This window comes from Phascolarctos cinereus, unplaced genomic scaffold (genome assembly GCF_003287225.1).
Source record: "Phascolarctos cinereus isolate Bilbo 61053 unplaced genomic scaffold, phaCin_HiC Scaffold_3;HRSCAF=262, whole genome shotgun sequence".
Taxonomy (NCBI): domain Eukaryota; kingdom Metazoa; phylum Chordata; class Mammalia; order Diprotodontia; family Phascolarctidae; genus Phascolarctos; species Phascolarctos cinereus.
Window position 1 is genome coordinate 55,393,037 of NW_027555736.1, and position 20,409 is coordinate 55,413,445.

Here is a 20,409-nt window from a genome sequence, read left to right on the forward strand (position 1 = left end):
TATATATATAATATATATATATATACACACACATACATATATATGTAACATTATATGTGTATAGAGATGGATATACATGTTTATATATAGATATTTTTGGTTTGTTTTTGTTTTTTGTCCTCCCAGTCCCTTGTGTACAATCAATATATAATGAATGTTGTTGAACTGATTTGCCAACATTGGTGGACCGACTCTCAGGAGACAATTCCCAAGGATCTCTGCCCACTTGACAACTGAGCCACTGGGTGCAATTAGAATGCTATGTTTGATGAAGTAGGGAGTAATGGGGGAAAAGGAGACAAAATGCTCTAGGGATTTCAGAGGAAGAGAGAGGGCACTATCAGTTGGAGGAATAAAGAAAGCCCAAATGAGGAAGTTCTATCTGAGTTGAACCTTGGAGAAAATTAAGCAAATTAAATGGTGGGGATTCATATTCCGAGGCCTGTGTTTTATACTCAGCTTTATGGCTTGCTATCTAGTGTGACCTTCAGTAAGGCAAAGTTGTTCCGTACATTTTTACTTATCTTTAGAAAGCGGAGGTGGGATTAAGTCACCTTTAGGTCCCTTTAGTTCTAAATCTAGGGTCCTCTGATTTTATGATCATGAGATGAGACAATACATTAAAGGCATGAGGACTAGATGATGAGAATGAATGAAAGCAGTAGATGGCACATTGGGTTTGGAGAACACCTAGTCTTCTAATTTACTGTACTGTTGAGTCGATGAAGGCGGGTAAGATGAAATAAAATTGGAAAGGTAGGATGGAGCCAGCTTCCATGCCAAGGTGAAGAGTTGCTATCCTATCTTAGTGGCAATCAGAGGTTACTTAAGGTTTTTGAGTAGAGGAGGGACATGGTTAGACCTTAGGAAGCTGATTTTGGTTGATATGCAAAGGAGAGATACTGGAGTCAGAAACAAACTAGATTTATGTTACTGTGGGCCAGATGATCCTTATAGTTGTAGTCATGTGAATGAAGATCGGGGATGAATGTGAAAGATGTTGTGAGGGTTGAGTCAGTAGAACTTACCCACTGAATGGATGGGATATGTGAGTATATCATAAGATTCCAAGATGACTCTAAGGTTTTGAATGTAAGGGAGTGATCCTTGAAAGCTCAGGACCTAACCCTCTCATGAAAAACTCTATTACATGAATATTGGTGATAGTGTGTATAATAATATTACTTGTGCTATCTATGTCTTGTGCTGTCTATGACTATATGCTTTTTTGAGGAAGGAATTTTGTGAGCATTGTATACATGTGAGTTATTGTTATTTCTTTTGAATATTAATGCTATACAGAAATGTCCACTGTAATGAATAAGAAAGAGAGCTTGAATAGAATATATTCATTGGGGCATCCCAGTTTTCTGCTGCCTCTAAGGTTGATCCTTAGAATTTTAGAATTATGGTACTATAGATTTTTAAAATATGAGAAGTTACTGCATGGTGGACCTTGAAGAAGCTTAGTAAAGACTCAATAGAATTGAGAGTCTATAGCTTTCAGAATTTAGAAATACACACAGTTAACCCATCCCCATTTCAGACATATTTTCACTGACCTAAAGAAGAACATTTCCTTTCATTGATTCCTTTGGGTATCTGTTCTCTCATCTAAATGGGCAATAGAAACTGCCCAAATCATCAGAATAATTTATTTACTCCTTGGAAATTCTATAAATAATGAGTTATATGGCTATGAGGTTAATCTCTTTTAACCTCAACTTCCTCATCTGTAAAATGGGAATAATAAGGCTTGTATTCTAGCTTCACACTAGCTTCACAGGGTTGTTTTGAAGAAAGAACTTTGTAAGCCTTAATATATATGCATGTATAATATAATGTATATTATATATATCATATGTGTACATGTATTACATTTTACATGCATGCATATATGTAACACATTACATGTAATGTGTAATATAGTTTTGTAGATAATAACATTATCATTAATAACATCAATCTAATGTGTAAATAGTAGAAATATTCTTGGACATACCTTTTAGCTGAGTTTGCTTTACTACTGAGAAGCAATTATGGTAATAGGTGAAAGAACAAGGAATTTGGGTTCAAATCCTTGAACCTGGGTTCAAATTGAACCCGGCTTCAAAATTCAGATGCTGTCACTGACTAGCTAGAATGACCTTGGGGAAATCACTTAATCTCCATGTAAAAGAGAGAGATTGATAATAGTATTATCTACCTCTTGAGGCTGTTGTGAGGTTTAACTATGGCAATGTAAATGAAATACTCCATAAACTTCAAGGTGGTATATAAGTGTCAGCTGTTATTATTATTAATAATGATATTGAAAAGTCCACAAGATTATCTCCCATTTACACTATATGTATTGTGCAATTATAGAGCTGTTCACATATCTCCCTCATTAGAATGTGAGCTCTTTGAGGGCAGGGACTGTATTTTTGCCTTTTTTTTTCCCACCTCCAGCACTTAACACCAGTGCCAGGTACATAGTAAACTCTTAATAAAATGTATGTTGATTAAATGGCTGCCAAGGGCTCCATTTTGGTGAACGGCAAGCCCAAGAGTTTGTCATCTGCATCTTGGCTCATAGTGTTTCGCTGGCACTCACCTGGCAGTGGCCGGGCTAAAAGACATTTGCACAATTGTTCTAACTCTGTATTCATTTGCATGACATTGGTTTGTAAGTAGACACTGAGCTGAAAAATAATTAAAACAGATGCTGAGTACAGAATGACAACTGTAAGATAGCAGCAAAGTAGAAATAAATCTCCCTTTCTAGCTTTGTCTCCAATTGGAAATAGAGCCAAATAACTCCTTAACTCTTAGTTATTAAAACTCTTGTGTTTTGCCCAGTCAGTGGTATTTGAAAAAAAAAGAAGTGGAGTTGTACCTAGAGATTTTTAGAAAATCTGTTATCAGTCCAAATAGAGAATAAAAGTACCAAGAAATGAACAGTGAGCCAAGCTATTGCTTTTTATTTGAGTCATCAGTTTCATCATGGAGCTTGGTAGAAACCTCAAGAGAAAATGGAGTGAAGCCATTTTGGGAGTTGTTGGGAAAAAATTCCAGATCATCTAGGTGATTGAGGTATAGATCTGGATCAATGTAGCAGGGTATACCTGTTTTTTGAGCCATTGTGGTGGGAGTATTGGAGAAAGTCCCCTTCTAGGGAGCCTGGTAGCAGCATCGTAGGGGTGGAGGTTTATGATGTAGGATGATGAGAAAATCTTTGAGGCCAGTCTAGCAAGTAAATGAGGAAGCATTATAGGGTAGGTAGGCAGGGAAGAATTTATTAGGTAGTTACTGTATGCCAGACACTGTGCTAAGTGCAGGGATAAAAATTCAAGTAAAAAGAAATACAGACCTTGTCCTCAAGGAAATTACATTCTAACAGCTAAAGAGAGCACGGAAAAGGGAGCTACAAAGACGGGGTCTTTGCATAGCTTTGCCTCACTTAAATCCAAATTCATGTGCAGGTCAAGACATTTGCCTTGTGATGTTATTGGTCCTCTTCAAGAACAAAGAATGGACAACATAACAAAAGGAGATGAGGAGAAGGGAAGGATGGATGGTGATGGAGAAGGAACTCATCAATGGGAGAAGGCAGCTTACGTGGTAGAGGGATGTTCCAGGGTGAAAGGCCCAAGGCAGGTAGGGAAATTCTTGAGTGAAAAGGGAGTTGAGTGAGGGTGTTGAAGTTTAGAGAGAACGAGAAGTGTAACCAGGGGGGAATGAATGTTCTTTGACTTTTAATCATGTCTTTGATTGGAACGGTCTTTCTTAATCTCATAAATGAAGAGACTGGACTATAGTTCTGGAAAGATAAGCCTTTCACAAAAGGAAAAGAATAGGTTAAATATGAGGAGGGCTAGTGGAATGGGAAAAGCATTGTCAAGTAAGAAGATACAATCACATGAGGAAATCCAGGAACCAGAGGGGCAAAGCATGGTAGATAACATTTAGGTGAAGATTAAGGGATATAGAAACAGGAGTGATAATACCTTCAGAGTAAACTACAGACCACCCAAGCAGAAAGAAGAAAGAAGCAAAGTGTTTGAGCAACAGATCTCAAGCCTGATGGGGAGGCATAATGTGATGATTATTGGTGGTGGGGGGAGGGGTGGCGTGGAATGCAATTATCTGAACATCTCTTAAAGTGTTACTTCTGCACGAAAACAGAACAGCTCATGATCCCTTGACTTTCTTTAAAGATAATTTCATCCTTCAAAAGGCAGGGAGCTGAAATAGGGAAAGTTTTTATCTGATTCTCACCAGCATGGAGAACCTGATTGCTGGGTTAGAAATGATGGGACTCTTGGAGGGAAGTGACCTCTCCATATTAGAATCCGGGATAGGTAGAGGAGATGAAAGCCAAGAGTAATCTAACATGCAGTCTAGATTTATGGTGAATGGATTTCAAAGGATCTAGAGAAAGCATATAGAAAGGTAGGATTCCACTGTTTAAAATTCTACAAGGAAAATCAGCTTAGGAGGAATGGAAACTCTGAAGACTCAAAGAGAATATAATTTTGAAGACACAAAAAGAATTCTGAAAAGGAGGTTTCCCAAAGTGGCATGGATACTTTGAAAACACATTGACCAACTGAGGTATTAAAAAAAACTCAGAAAACAGCAAAAAAAGAAAATGGGAGCAGGGACAGGTAGTGGACAATGAATACAAAGGTATGGCATAATCTTGTAAAAATAGTGCCAAGAATGCTAAATCTCTTCATGAGTTGAATGAATGAATGAAAAGACATTTAAGTACTTACTTTGTGCCACATCACTGTGTTAATTACTGGGAATACAGATATAAAAATGAAACAGTCATTGAAACTTACAAGCCTGGCACATAATAGGTGCTTAATAAATGTTTATTGAATTGAATTAAATTATAAAAAAGACAACATATGTAGGAGACTATTGGCCAAAGCTTGTTTTAGGTAGTTACAGGGATTGTAAGGTGGAGGAGAGAGAGCAAGGACTGGCACATATACAGGCAACAGGGGAGGTGATAAGAAGGTGAATGGGATGGATTATGAAGCTTGATTGGAACTAGCTAGAGATTACTGGGTCATGTGATACATACACCAAACAGAACAGGGTACGCCCCAGGATGGGAGTTCCAGAGTTGAAATGGTTAAGCCAAAGACAATAGAAAATATTATTTGTAGCTCTATTGATAGAAAAGTGGAAGGTCAAAGAAGGAAGGAAATTGCTGTATATAGTGGATGGGATATAGCAGAGTTATTCAACTTTTGTTTACCCCCCTATGCCAGCTCTTGAGAATGATCCTTTGGTCTGGAAAGAACAGAAGGAAAAAAAAGGCTAATAGGGAGTCAATACCAAAAATAAGTAAAGATAAGGAGAGAACTGTCCTGGATAAGCTCATCACTAGGCATAAATGAGCTGAATTTTTAGGTACTCAAAACACTGGTAGACATGATTGCTGATTTACCCATCAGTCTTTAAAAGACCAAGGGAGAAAGAGGTAGGTAGGATAGGAGAAGGGCAAATAGTTTCCTATTTTTTTACCAAAATGAGAAGATAGAATTGATAGATGAAATGAACATGGCTGTGATTTTCTGGCAAAATTATAGAACATTTCAAAGGGAGAATTACTGAAACTTCTAACACACACACACACACACACAAAACCAGTGGTCATTAAAAGCCAGCATAGGTTTTTCATAAACAAGCCATGCCATTCCTCTTTTTCAGCAGACAAATTAGACAGGTAGCCCAGAGGAATGATACATACATACATACATACATATTTCATCTAGATTTTTAGAGGTATATTTGACAACTCCTTCCTTTTATTCTTATGGAAAAGATGGAGAGGTGTGAACTAGTCTCCTAGGTTTGTAACTAGGTATTGTTGTTTATTTCCCATTCTCCTCCCCATTTATCTAGTCAGTTACCAAATCTTGCACTTTGGTGACATTTCTTGAGTCTGATCAACAGCTCTCTATTCATATAACCCCTGCCTTAGTTCAGGTCCTCATTCTTTCTCACCTACACTATTGTGGTAGCCTCCTAACTGTTCTTTCTGATTTAAGCCTCTCCCCAATCTAGTCTACTCTTCACAAAAATGATTTATTTTTCCTTGATTATAGACCTGACCATGAATGCCATTCTCAACAACTCTAGTGGTTCCCTATTCCTTCCAAGATCAAATAAATGTTTAGATTTTAAAACCTTTTACATCCTAGCCCCAATCTACTTTCCTGTCTCAATGGACATTACTCTTCCTTGTATACTCTGGAATGTAGTCAAACCAGCCTTCTCTTCATTCCTCACATACAACTTCCCATCTCCCATTTCTTTGGTCCTGAGACAGCTAGGTAGTTAAGCCAAGAGAATGCCCGGAGTCAAGAAGACCTGAGTTCAAATCTAGCCTTAGACACTTACTAGCTCTGTGAACCTGGGAAAGTTATTTAACCTCTGTTTACCAGTTTCCTCCACTATAAAATGGGGACTTATCTTGCAGAGTTGTTGTGAAAACAAATATATATATATATATATATATATATATATATATATACACACACATATATATTGGTAAAGCATTTAGCACACTGCTGGGCACAGAGTAGGCTCTATGTAAACGCTTGTTCTCTTCCCTCTCTCCCCACCACCCATGTCATGGTGCCATAGAACTGACTATCTCCTATACCTGGAAAGCCCTTCCTCAACTTCACCTCCACCTGGCCCTTTCTTCAAGAAGCAGATAATCCACCTTTCTCTACAAAGCCTTTCCTGACTCCTCCAATTCTTAGTGTCCCCTCATCCCTATCTTGTTTTTCTTTGCTTTATATTTATTCCCTTTATATTTCTTCTGAATACACATACATGTGTCCATTTCCCCAGTAAATTCAAATTTTTTGAGAGCAGGGATTGTTTTAATCTTGTATTTGCATCTCAGAACCTAGCATAATTCTGAGTACACAGCAGATGCCTAATAAATGCTTGCTTGGTTGAATACAATTATGTGGATTCCAAACTGGTGGAATGGACAGACTCGAAGAGCAGTCACTGATGACTTAATCTCAGTTCAGAAGGAGTTATAGTAAAGGGTCGAAGAGATCTAGGTTTGGACGCACACTATGCAGCGTTTTTTCTGTGACTTGGACAAAGGTGTTAATGGTAGTATGATTATTAAATTGGCTATTGACGCAAAGTTGAGTGGGATATACAAAATAGTGGATAATAGAGTCAGAAGCCAAAAAGATTTTAACAAACAAGGATATCAGATCAAGTCTAATAAGAAGAAATTGAATAAGAATAAATATAAAGTCCCACCTACAAGATGGCAGAATCATGGCTTTACAGCAGAGTCATCAAGCCCACTGTCAGCATGTCTCTGCCTGAACCAGATTAAAATATAACTGGGAAATATTTAACAAAAGAAATTAAAATACAATAGAATATAATGTTAAATATGTAGTTTTCTAAGTCAACATGTGGCCTCTAGGGGTCCTTATGTATGGCTTAGTTGCCCCATTTCTATTTCAATTTGATACCACTACTTCCCAGGAATTCATCTGAAAATATTAAGTGGGTTTGGTGGATTGTAAGTGTAATGGTGAGGCATGGGAGGCAGTGTGGTACAATGGAAAGAACCTGAAATTGGAGTCACAGTACTAGAATTCAGATTCTGCCTTTTCCCTTTACTCTCTGGGTAACTTTGGAAAAGTCATTTAGCCTCTCTGAGTCCCAGGTTCTTCATCTGTAAAATTCATGGCTTAGATGAGATAATCTCTAAGGTGCTTTCTGCCTCTAGATTTCTGACTCTGGAGCTTCTCCATGACCAGTAAGACATGGCAGTCAAATGAAACTACTGTGATCTTAGGTTGCTTTAGAGTCATAGCTCCTAGAAATAAAGAGATGAAAGCTTTTCTGTTCTTAGCTCCAGCCAGGCCACAAGTGGAGTATTTATGGTTCAGTTCAGAATGCCACATTTTAGGAAGAACATTGATAAATTACATGGTGTCCAGCAGAAAACGACCAGGATGGTAAAAGACCTTGTAAGGAATGATTGAATCAGCTAAGAATATTTATCCTGGAAAAGAGGAGGCATAGGGGTGGGGAATGATAGTTGTCTTCCAGTATTTGGGGACATCAATACAGATTTGATCTGCTTCAGATCAGAAGGCAGAAACTCAGCACAGTGGACAGAAGATCTTTCTAACAGTTAGAATTATCCATGAGTGGAATGGGTTGCCTCTGAAGGTGGTGAATACTTTGGGAATAGTGCTGTGTTCCTAGATTCATAGGATATTCAAGGTGAAAGAGACAGGAGCTCTCTTTCCATGTCTTGTTGAAAGCATGAAAGTCAAGGATCCCCAACATCAGGACTGAAGCTTATGCGTTTTTTCTAACTTTTACTTATATTTGATGCCCTGCATTTAGATATTCTCATTGGAAGGTCCGACTTGGCTCCTACAGTTTATTTTCTATCTCAAAAGAGAAAAAAAATAAAGTGATTATTTAACTGTTTTTAAAAAATCTAGCTTCTAAGCAATGAGGGCTCTCTAACTGCATGTTATTTATTCCTATGTATACTGATATGATATGATACAACATGTCATAATATAATACAAAATAATGTGACATAATATAATGTTCTAATACATATGTTATGCTTGTTTTATTGTGACATCTCCAAATATATATGCATATATGCTCTATGTAAATTTAATTTATACCTTTATATGTAGATATATAAATTTATGTATTTCACAATGACAGATCCACAAGTTTTATGATGCACTCATAAAGCTTATACAGTAGGTACAATATTTACTAAGTCCTCACTATGTGCCAGGCATATACTACTCATTAAGTTTTTCTGGTACAGAAGATGGCTGCCAGAGGGAAATAGTGGTTCCTTGCAAAGGATTGGCTTTTCTGTTATGATACCTTGGTTTTTACTGCCTTCTTATTTATGATGACTTCCTGGCAGGTGTCTTGAATCTATGGGTTCTCGACCCAATGGGTCATGACCTAAGGTTTACCAAGGACATTCGGAAACATTGCTTTGTAAAGGATAAATTCTTAGACTCAAACCCAGAGTGAAATGAGTACAGGGAGCTGGGGGTTGGGGAGCTGGGTCTCCAGTCAGGAGAGGGGCAAGTGGAAGGAAAAGCCATTTTTAGCGCTGTTTAATCCCCTTGTCTGAGCCGTAGCTGCAACAAATGTAATAAATAGCAGTAATGCTTCTCTCCCCTATATCCTGAATATTACAAGTTCATAGGCAGCTACAAAGATGCTTCCAGGGGCATTTTTTATTTCCTGTTAAAGAGAGTTAGCGCAGATAGTAGCTTGGGACATACCCTTCCTATAGTCCAAAATCTGAAGGCTGTCTTTATACTGGAAAAATCACTACTGTGCATGAGGTCTGTCTGTTTTCCAAGGAGGTGAAGTCGATACAGAGTATCAATGAGTACAGATCCTGGGTTCAAGTTCTGTCTGTCAGATATACTCACTGTGTTTCCAATACCTTGAAAGGTGTGGGGATTCATAATTTTTAGCCTGACAGAAGAGCCTTTTGGAATTGTAGAAATCCGTATGTGTATGTGTGTATATTTGTATGTATATGGTCTTGCATTTTTAATGATTAAATCTCTTAATATATATTTGAGACTCTTTCGGTATCAACTACAGTATAGGAAGCAATTAATAAATGCTATTGAATGAATCAATGTGTGACCATGGGCAAGTGACAGTGGTCCATATAACTTTCTAAATATAAAATTATAGACTATTTCCTAGTCTGTATCAGCACAAAAGTTTCCCCCATGGGGAGTTCTCCATTCCAATAAAGTTAGTAATCTGGACATGCCAACGCCCAATCCATGATTGTTTTAATATAATTTTCAGTTTCATCGGTGTCTAGTCTGGACTGATTTCTAGAAAAGGTAGGGAGTTACTGCTGTAGGTGCTTCCAATGGTGCATGCAAATGGAAGAGACAATTGTGTTGAGTAATCGTGTAATACCACCCTTTGTTTTATCCTGTAGGTCTCCAAGGATATTGCCTCTGTGTCTTCTCAGCTGCCATATACACCTCTGCCTCCTGGTTCCCGGTCACTGACCAGTCACCAAGGTAGGAAGTCTAGCTTTTGATCTCTTTGCACAAGGGCAGGGCCATAAATTTTGCCACATGCTTTTCCATGTTCATTATTGCCTCTTTGGCGCTTCAGAGTGAACACTGTTCTTTGCAAGCAGTTGATGAGAAAACCATACCTGTCAAGCCTACAGATTTCAACTCATATTAAACAGGATTTAGTGGCAGTCTATGGGGAGAGCAAATAAATCCATGGTATAATATCATTTCATGATTTTTTTTCTTTAAATAAAGAGATTATGGTACTTAAGTTTTGCTAAGTAGATCATTATACCTAGTACTGGTGATTATTGAGGGAGATTGGGAAACTTGTTAAGATAAGCATTGTTTAGGAGTTTCAGCAATTGAAATCTATAATTTCAAAAGACTCCTGCTCTATATCACAATGAAAAGGAATTCTTCTCTGCCTTTTGACATTTAACACTGGACTCTGTGTGTGCCTGTGTGTCTTTTGACACTTGTTGTGACTTTAAAAATGGCACCCGCCTACAAAAGCCTCCAATTCCTGCTGCTGACCTCTGGAGGCCCTCTTCTGTAAGGCGGAGGGAGTCAGACTGAAGTAGAGCTTAAAAGCACCTTACTTCCTAACCTAGCTTCATGGAGTGAGAAATTTTGCAGTTCAGATCTGGGGGAGGAATTGGGAGGGTGTGCAATATGCGAGGGTGATGTGTTTATCCCATCTTTCCTTGTGATGGCAACCGCTCCTCTACATGGAGTCTGTTAAGTGAAAATAAACTTTCAAAGGCTTACTCCAGATTTAAATTGAAGATGCAGCACACCCCAAACAGCATTTCCTAAAACAGGAAACATCTCCAGTGATCTCCAGGGACCCTAGGAATCCAGGTCTTGGGTTTTTCCCACTCCGTCATCCCAGCTGCATTTTCATCTAGGGGGATGGGGTGGTAGGGGGGGTGAGAAGAGACTGTGCAGGCTATAGATGAGGAGTCAGGCTGGCCCTCAAAGAGACCTTATTGGTGTTATCCAAGTGACATGTTTATATTCTTAAGGAAGTAATTGAGGAAGCTTTCCAGAAATCCAGGTGTCTGTGAATGGGGCTAGGCCTAACCTGCTGGACAGTTTCACTTCAACATGAAGTGGGGGGAAGAGGGGGTGGGGAAGGAATAGGTTATGCTTTCAGGGTGTGAAACCTTGATTCACATAGTAGGTGTGTTAATGAAAAGTTGTGTCTAAATGGGACTCTGAGACATCTAGGCATGAAGGAAGCTAACGGCAGTGTGAGCTGTTTAAAACAACCTGAGGTCCATCCTTTTGTGTAAATGATCCTTAGTTTTATTGTTTGGTTCCTAGGATCAAATAGCTAGAGCTAGAAGGGATGTCAGGGACTATAATATCCAACTGCCTTATTTTACTTTCAGGGAAACTGAGCCCAGGATGGTAAAGCGATTTGCCCAGTCACAAAGCTAGAAAGTGTCAGAGGCAAGATTTGAACCCCAAACTTCTGATTCTAGTGTTAATATTTTTTTCTCTTCTTGCTGCTGTTTCCTTGCCGATCTGTATTTTTCTATGATACTTTGATAAAACTGTATGATATTTCTGTATAACTAGGATTGGGACATTAAGAGAGTGAGAGTGGAGAGGATTGGCCCAAAATATCAGTCCTGTTGGTCTATCACCGTGCCTGATATTTTGGCTCTCTGGGTTACTTTTAGGGGGGGAGTGTTGAGGATAACCCTGGCTAAAATGTAAATGTCACTTGATACCTACTATGTACAAGACATTGTGTCAGGTGCTGAGATACAAAGATGGCAAAAACAAGATTCCCCTGTCTCAAGCAGCTTCTGTTTCACTAAGCGGAAGGAACATAGAGGCGTAGAAGAACATAGGGATAAGTTTGATACAAAGTCATTTGAAGGGGAAGAGAATAGTAGCAAATGAGTATTCCACAGAGTAAGAGGTACCTGAGCTGAGCTTTAAAAGAAAACTGGAGTTCTTAGATGTGAAGATGAGGAGGGATCACATTCCAGGCAAATGAACTGGCAAGATAGACAGTCATGTCTGAGGAACCACTAATAATTCAGTGCAACACAGTATAAAGGAGAATGATGTGACATAAAACTGGACAGATGAGTAGGAGTCAGGTTTTGAGGCCCCCTGTCTTATATTTTCTTCTAGAGGCATCAGTGATCCCTCAGAAATTTTTTGAGCCAGGAAGTGACATATTCAGACCTGTGGCTTAGAAAAATTATCTTGGCTGTGGAATGGTGGCTGGATCACAGAGAATGAGACAGGAGTTAGGAAGTGCAATTAAGATGCTGTTCTAATAATTGGGGTTAAAGTTATACCTGCCTGAAAATGATTGGGAAGTATGGTGCTAATTGAGTTGAGTTTTGAAGGGAGCTGAAGAGTTCCAAGAGTCAGAAAAGAGGAAGGAAAGTATTCTAGGCATGGGGATGCAAAGAGATTTAGAGGAGAGATGAAACATCATCTAATGAAGAAAACAAGTGAGCCTGTTTGACTGGAATATGGGGGCATGAAGGGGAATAACGTGTAATAAGCCTGGAAACGTTGGATAAAGCCAGAATGTGGAGGGCTTTAAATGCCAGAGAAGTTTGTGTCTCATCTGGGAGGCAATGGGAAGCCGCTGAAGCTTCTTGGGAATGGGGGTAACATAGTTGTAGCTGTGTTTTAGGAATAGCTATGGAGATATTCTGGAATTGCATGGAGAATAAATCAGAGAGGGGAAGAGACTGGATACTTGCAGACCAGTAAGATGGTTACTGTAACAATCTAGGCAAGAGGGGCAGCTAGGTGGCACAGTGGATAGAGCTCCGGCCTTGGAGTCAGGAAGACGTGAGTTCAAATCCAGTCTCAGACACATGACACGTACTAGCTGTGTGACCCTGGGCAAGTCACTTAACCCCTCACCAAAAAAAAAAGGCAAAAACCCCCCCAAAAAACAATCTAGGCAAGAGGTGTTAGAGGCCTGAACTAGGGTTATGACTGCATGATTGGAGAGAAAGGGATGTGCATTAGAAATGTTTTGACATCAGAATTGATGAGACTTGGCAACTTATTGGATGTGGAGGAGGTGTAAGAGGGAAGTAAAGTATGATCTGCTATTTGAAAACCTGGTCACTGGAAGAATGGTGATTCCCTCAATATAGATAAGGAAGTGAGGAAGGGAGGATAGGGGACAATTAAGGGAAAGGCTGATGAATTTCCTTTTGGCCATGTTGAGTTTGAGATGCTTATGGGACATTCAGTAGGCAGTTGAAGATAGTGATCTAACACTCAAGGGAGATGATGGCTGGGTATGTAGATTTGGAATTCATCTGCATAGAGATTGTAGTTGGACCCAAAGGAGCTAATGAGATCACTGAAAGAGGAGAGGGCAAGGATGGAGCTCTGGGGCTCATGCATCAGTGACAGTATATGGATGGCCAATCCTTCAAAGGTCACTGAGAAGGAGCAGTCACAGGTAGGGACAGAACCATAACAGAATGAATGCTTACTCAAAGAAAGGAGAGTATCCAGAAGGAAGGGATAGTTCATAAGATCAAACACAGCAAATAGGTGGAAAAGAATGAGAGCTAAGAAAAGGACATCAGATTTAGCAATCAAGAAATCACTGGTAAAGAATAGGGCTAACAGTAGTATTATCCCCCCAAAAAAAGAAGAAGAAAAGAAAGAGGGTCATTGAAACATTTTTAAAAGCACAGAAGTAAACGGAACAGGACAGATTTGAAAATAACATATTGAATTTTTTTATTTGCTTGAAAGGAAAAGAAAAATGTATGTAAGTAGAGATTTTTATAACTTTATATATATGCCTTATTATGTGCTCTACTCTGTGATAATGCTAATTTTGTTTGGGGTTTCTTAAGTTCAGAATAAAAAAACCCATAGTTTATAAGAAGGCATTGGTGACCTTGGAGAGAACAGTTTCAGTCAATTAAGTGGTGGGAAGATTGTAAGAGTTTGGGAAGCGAGTGGGAGGTGAGAACTTGGTGGTCATGAGTGTATAAAGCTTCTTCTCACAGGTTGGCTCTGAGAGAGAAGAGAAAGATAGGAAGATAACTTAAGGGGATGATAAGGCCAAATAGTAGGTTATTCTTGTTTTTGGAAGGGGGAAATGCTTGTAGAGTTGGGAGTTAACTGCATTGAGATGAGAATTGAAACCCTAGGAGCTGATCACCAAGGGGATGAAGATAAAGGGAAAAGATGAATCATAGACTCTTAGAATCATAGAAGAGAGCTATAAGGGTCATCTGAGGCCATCTAAGGTCTCTGGACAGAACCTTGAGGTACTGTATTTACTGGGTGGAAGACAGATAACAAATTAGCAAATGAACCTGGAAAAGGGTATTAAACAGAAGGAGAACCAAGCTAAGAAGGGAAAGAATACCCAGGAGTACAGACTAGTCAATTTATCAAAAGATTAAGAGAAGATGGAGGATGAAGACTGAAAACAAAACAAAAAAAACATCAAACTGAGCAGTTATTGGTAACCTTTGAAAGGGATAGGGATAGGAAGTGGGCCTGTAATTCCATTGGTAGACAAAGTCCTCAGGTAAAGCAATCCCTTCTACCAAAGCAGATAAGCACCTCCTCTGAAACAGAGAATTGTAACAACCTTTGAAGAGAATGTTTTCAGTTGAGCAATGGAATAGGAAGCCAGATTTCAAGGGTTAAGAAGTGAGCACTTGGTGAGGAAGTAGGAGCAGTCTTTCTAGGATTTTGAAAAAGAAAAAGAGGGAAAAATAACACATAACTGAGATCTAGACATGTCATCGGGAGAGTCTAAAGATGAAGTCAAGAGAAGGAATGAACAAGGTCAAGGCCAAGAGCAAAGAAGAGGAGATGGGATCCAGTAGGCCACGACATAAAGGAAGAACACATCTGTAGTGATTCTTTGTATAGCACAATTTAAGTCTGTGCCATTATTCATTTGTTTACTATATGAATGTGAAGGAGATGGTCAGTTTTCTGTCAGGGGAAGGACCATGGGACAAGTATATTTTGATGAGAGGTTGAGGACGATTCTTTGGAGGCCTTTGCTTGTCACAATCAAGCCCTACAAAGCTGCCAATATCAAGAGAGACAGGAAATAGAAAAGGGAAAGGAAGGTACAGAAAGTAAATCAAGAGAATGCCCCAATGGACCTTGACAACTTCTCAGTTTTGCTCAGGGCCAGCTCAGTTAGAAGAATTGGCTTCTGGTCAAGAGGCAGCAATTTAAAACAGCAAAGAAAGAAAAAAACCTTGCATCATGAAATAAATGATAGTTCTTCCATAGTTTCATAGCGGTCAATTATTCCAACAATGCCTCCCACTTCTACCTCATGAGGAAACTGAGAACAGAGTTTAAGTGACGTGTTTAAGGTCCCACAGGTGACCTTTCAAAGATACAGACCTGCACCCTGCCAGGCTATTTTTCAGACTTACAAAAGCTGGCAGTTTGAGCCCCCACAGAAGGTGTGGTTCCTGACTTCTTACAAGGAAGGAGGAGGGCCACAGCAGGTGTGTGCTGGCTTATTGTTCAAGGGAAGCCATACTAGGGCACATCCTAGGGCTCAGTAATGTTTCATTTCTCCCTGGTCTTTATGCGTATAAATCCTTTTTGGATGTTTAATGTCAGCTTTCTCCTCCAAGTTTGTGCCAGCTTTCTATCTTGTTTTGACTCCATTCTGGGGGTGTCTTCTATCCTTCCTCATGTTCCTGACATTCCTGTTCTAATTGTTCCCTCACCTTGGTGTCCTTCCCACCCAAGTCTGAGTTTCATGCTCTAACCAGAATGATGGTCTTCACTTTTGACTATGGTGCCAATTCTCTTGTTCCATGCTTAGGGCCTGATAGTATGGTTGACCATGAGCCTTTGACATCAGTGGGATACTATGTATGCTGGCAAATTGATCATTTTTTCCTAGGAAGTAGGCAAGGTGGGATGAATCATAGGAATTTGGGGAAATTTTTTGGTCCCCAGGTTGGTACCACTTAATGCCAACTCTTTTTGACACTTAAATTAATAAAACTATTTTAAATTGCTTAGTGTATGAATCATGCAGCCTCTAAAGTGTCAGATATTGGTACCAATGTCAAGGCCTCTTATAAAAGTTTATCTGCTAACAAAGTAGACCTTTTATGGGGAGAGTGCATCATGAAAGAGCAAATGCCAATTAACAGAAGTAGAGTAAGTATTATCAATCATACTAATAATATCAACATTTCATCAAGTGATGCCCTCTTATATTTTGCCTTGAGACAATATTTACAAATAGATTGATTCATCCTGTTCCCATTACATTAAAAAATCCACTCAACATGCTAGGATGGGAGAAGCTGTTTTTTAATGTTTCATGTAACCACTGCTCTTTCCCAGGGTATGGCCTCTCTGAAATGTGGCTAAACTTAAAAGTCCTTTGTCTGTCAGAGATGTACAGATAAGACTTTGTAGTTTGCAGAGGACTGGCAAGAGAGTTAGGAAGTCTGGGTTCTATACTGTCACTTATTCTCTTTGTAAACTATGGAAAGTCACCTAAAGAACCTTTGTGACTTAGTTTACCCACCTTTAGGGAACATGAAGATAAACAGCTTTGTAGGAATCTTAATGTTCAACAGTTTAATTTTCAGGTTAAACATGGTATATACTTCCCCCCACCCTGCCTTTTGTATATTTAGAAGTACTATAGAGAACAAAGTCCCAAAGCCTGAAAGACCTGGGTTCAATTCCTGCCTTTTAACACAGATTGTCTCTGAACCTTAGGCAAGTCACTATCCCCTAGGTACTCTAGGCAATTCATAAGACTGTAAGGGGCCAATAAGTTGCCAGCCTGCATTTGTTCAGAGAATTTCCTGATCTTGGAGTTCCATGTGAATCATAGATTCAGTCCCCATCCCCTGTAGTCCATGGATCTGTGATCTCATGGATGTTGGTACTCCCTACTCCAGAACAGATCACAAGCTATCTATGCCTTCTTATCAAGTGTGAGTCTTATCCTCATATGTTCAAAAGTCCATCAATGAAAATCCACCCAGCATGCCCGATGCCTTCCCATGATTCTTTGGAAAGCAGTGCAACTCTCAAATTGTTCATCCATTAACCCTCACTGTAGCAACAATATTGACTGGGCTACTTTCTAGGTTAATAATGCTCCCGTGGGTTAGAGACACATGCATGTTCTTGATAATATGCTGCAACCTGCTTGCCCCCACTGTGAGTCCTTCAGCTATCTTTTGGGTCACCTGTAATGGACATTCTTCTGCCCTTTTTGTGTTTGATGGTTAGTAAGCTAATGGGGAATGTTGCTGTTACATACAGGAGGGGGCTTCCATGGCAATGAGAACTTTAATGGCGATTTAAAGTTCTGTTTAGTTTCCCTAATGTGATTCAGATGATTACTACTTCATCAGGTTCAGAATTTATGTACTGATGAACTCAGAAACTAGGAGCTATACAGAATTCATCACTTTATCCAGTGTGAATGAGTAAGCCAGTTTGTTTTGAGTGACTGTGGATCTTGTTGAGAAGTCTCAAAGAGAACCATTCCTCCGTCTAGTTTTGTATATGGAAACCTACGTGTGTTGTCCTCATGTTTTCATCAAGTGTGTCATTGACACACATACCCAAACAAGTCAACAACAAAAAGATTTCATATACGCCAAAATATTAGCAAGAGAACTTTTTGTAATGCAAAGAACTGGAAGCAACACAGATGCCCATCAGTTGGAGAATGCCTAAACAAATTGTGGTACATGAATATAATAGAATCCTATTGGTTCATAAGAACAATGATTATGAAAATTCAGAGAAGAATGGAAAGACTTATATAAACTAGATGAATAGTATAATAGACATAACCACAAAAACACTATTTTCAATATGAAAAACAAAAATAAAGAATGAAATTGGACATCGTGTAGTTACAACGACCAAGCTTGGCTCTGGGAAAGAGATGAGGGGATGTATCTTCCCTTCCTTCCTTCCTTGCAGAGGTCAGTGAATGTGGGTATAGAATAGTGTATATAATGTCAGACCCAGTTGGTCTATTGCTGAACTACTCCCCCTACTCCCCTTTTCATTTTTCTTAGGAGGGTTAGCTTCCTCAATCAGGGAGGAAAAAATCAAAAGGCAACAATAAAAATAATATAAAAATTGAAATAATAGAATGTACTTGTTGCATGGATAAGCTATTCTCATACAAGTTTTGTAAGGATGAAAAAAGCAGCATAGGGGTCAGTGGTTGTTGACGCCCCCTTGATCATTTTGTTCACGGGTTAAAAATGCCGCCGTGATCTTTTCCATTCTTTTGGAATCTCTCCCTCTTTGAGACATCTTGAAAATCAATTCCTGAGTGCTTTTAAAATTGTGTTGCCTCCAGCACAGATTACTTCTGCATCTGTTTGGTTAGGTCCAGCCACTTTTCCTGACTTCATCTTCTTAGGTGCCAATGCCACTTTCTTACATAGTCCATCGAGTACCGATGGGTTCAGACCAGAGATGGGAGTTGATCCATTGTTGATGATGACAAGAGTTCACCATGTGAAAGTGGGCACATCCTTTCCGTCTCATATCCTGCAACACACTCTTTTAAATACTAGGACAAATGACTTTCTCTAGTAGTTATGATTATCATTGCCTATAAATTATGGGCAAGAGAAACCCTTTATGTGAAACATAACTACTTCTGGTGTGAAGTCCCCAAATTGCTGAAAAGCTTGCAAGATTAGCACAGAGTTTTGTAGGAAATAATATGTTACATATACCCAATTGAATTTCCAGGATGGAGTTAGGGAATACTAGAGAGAATATGGATATCCAAGTTGGAATTTGGTCCCAGCCCTATCATCACAGCCCCACTAACTCTTCCGGCAAAAACAAACAAATAATCTCCAATAGGTTAAAGCCAGATGTGTAATCTTTGCTCAGGCATATATGCTTAAACTTCACTTTCAGATCTCATGTCTATTGTCAGAAAAAGTTATATCTTCCAAATAAAGCTAGAGAAAGAAAAAAAAATTAGCAAAGATTGTAAACTCTGGGACTCTCTTGTTCAAGGCAGACTTCGAAAGTTGGGGTGGCTTCTAGGTTCTTGGGGTTGTTTTGTTCGTTTGTTTTTTGCTTTTTGGTGAAACAATCAGGGTTAAATAATTTGCCCAGGGTCAAGTATCTGAGGCCAGATTTGAACTCAGGTCCTCCTGACTCCAAGACCAGAGCTCTATCCACTGTGCCACCTAGCTGCCCCTGCTTCTAGGTTCTTTCTCTGTGCAGCACGCTTTTCCCCTTCTGCCATCTTTGGGTCAATTGAAAGGTACAGGGAATAGTCCTGAAATGTCAGTATGGCCTCACCCCATGCCTCCATTTGCCTCTGAGACCCGAACAAGGCTCTTACATAGAAGAGGGAAGAATCATGGTCTGCTTGCCCTAGAGCCAATGGGTGAAAGTTGCCAAGAGGCTAATGGTTGGTTGGTGGGTTATCCTTTATTCTCAAAGCGGACCAAAATGACATCACTGTGATTGCATCAAGTTACAGTGTGTCTGACTGTGACTGATGAGACCAGTACGAGCATTCAGTAGAGCATGCTTTACCACAGGTCGGACACAAATAGTCGATGTGAACATTTGGGGTGGATTCTCTAAATAAAAGTGAGTTGTAAACAAAGCTCTCTAATAATTAGAGATGTCCCTCTGTGCAGTGGGCTGCTTCAGGAGCCTGTTAATCAAAGGCCTCATAACCATTTGTCAGCTTAGTGATTCTTGTTTAAATATGAGTTAGACAAGATGGCTTCTAAGGTCCCTTCCAACTGGGAAAATAAGTCACATTTGTCGCCCATCCCCTATGGAAAGTCTAATACATACACACATATACATATGTATGTGTATGTATATGTGTGTGTATTTAAAAGGGAGGAATGGGAGAAAAGCCTCAGCTCCATAACTAGGTCAAAAAGAGGGCTAGTATACTTTATAATGTGGTTTATGGAAAGTGTATGCTTTTAAAATGTTCCCCCTCTCTCCACCTTTCTGGGTATGGCATTTCTATGATAGTTGGTTTCTCTTCTAATCCATTCCAAATGTCTCTAGCTCTTCATGGGGAGAAGGGACCTCCCAATGAACTCAACCTGTCACCCAGTTTACTGAGTGCTTTATGCAAATCTCAGATAGGAATATGATGAGCATCTTTGTGAGGAGGTTATCTAAAATAGGTATCCCAGAGTGACAGAGTGTGACTAAACCCTCCATCCCGTGGCTGCAGCACAAGCCTCTTTATCACCTCATTTTATTCTTTTTTGCAAAGTATCTCCATTTGGATGTCCCATAAGCATCTCAAACT

General features: G+C 39.4%; 1 protein-coding gene across 1 annotated transcript in view; it reads left to right on the forward strand.

Annotated features, from left to right (window-relative positions):
- The window catches only part of LRMDA (leucine rich melanocyte differentiation associated), a 1,318,218-nt gene that overhangs the window by 1,081,699 nt on the left and 216,110 nt on the right, over nt 1–20,409 (forward strand). The window contains exon 6 of the mRNA XM_021006197.2: nt 10,013–10,097. Coding sequence (XP_020861856.1) covers nt 10,013–10,097 — 85 coding nt within the window. The remainder of the gene's footprint in view (nt 1–10,012; nt 10,098–20,409) is intronic.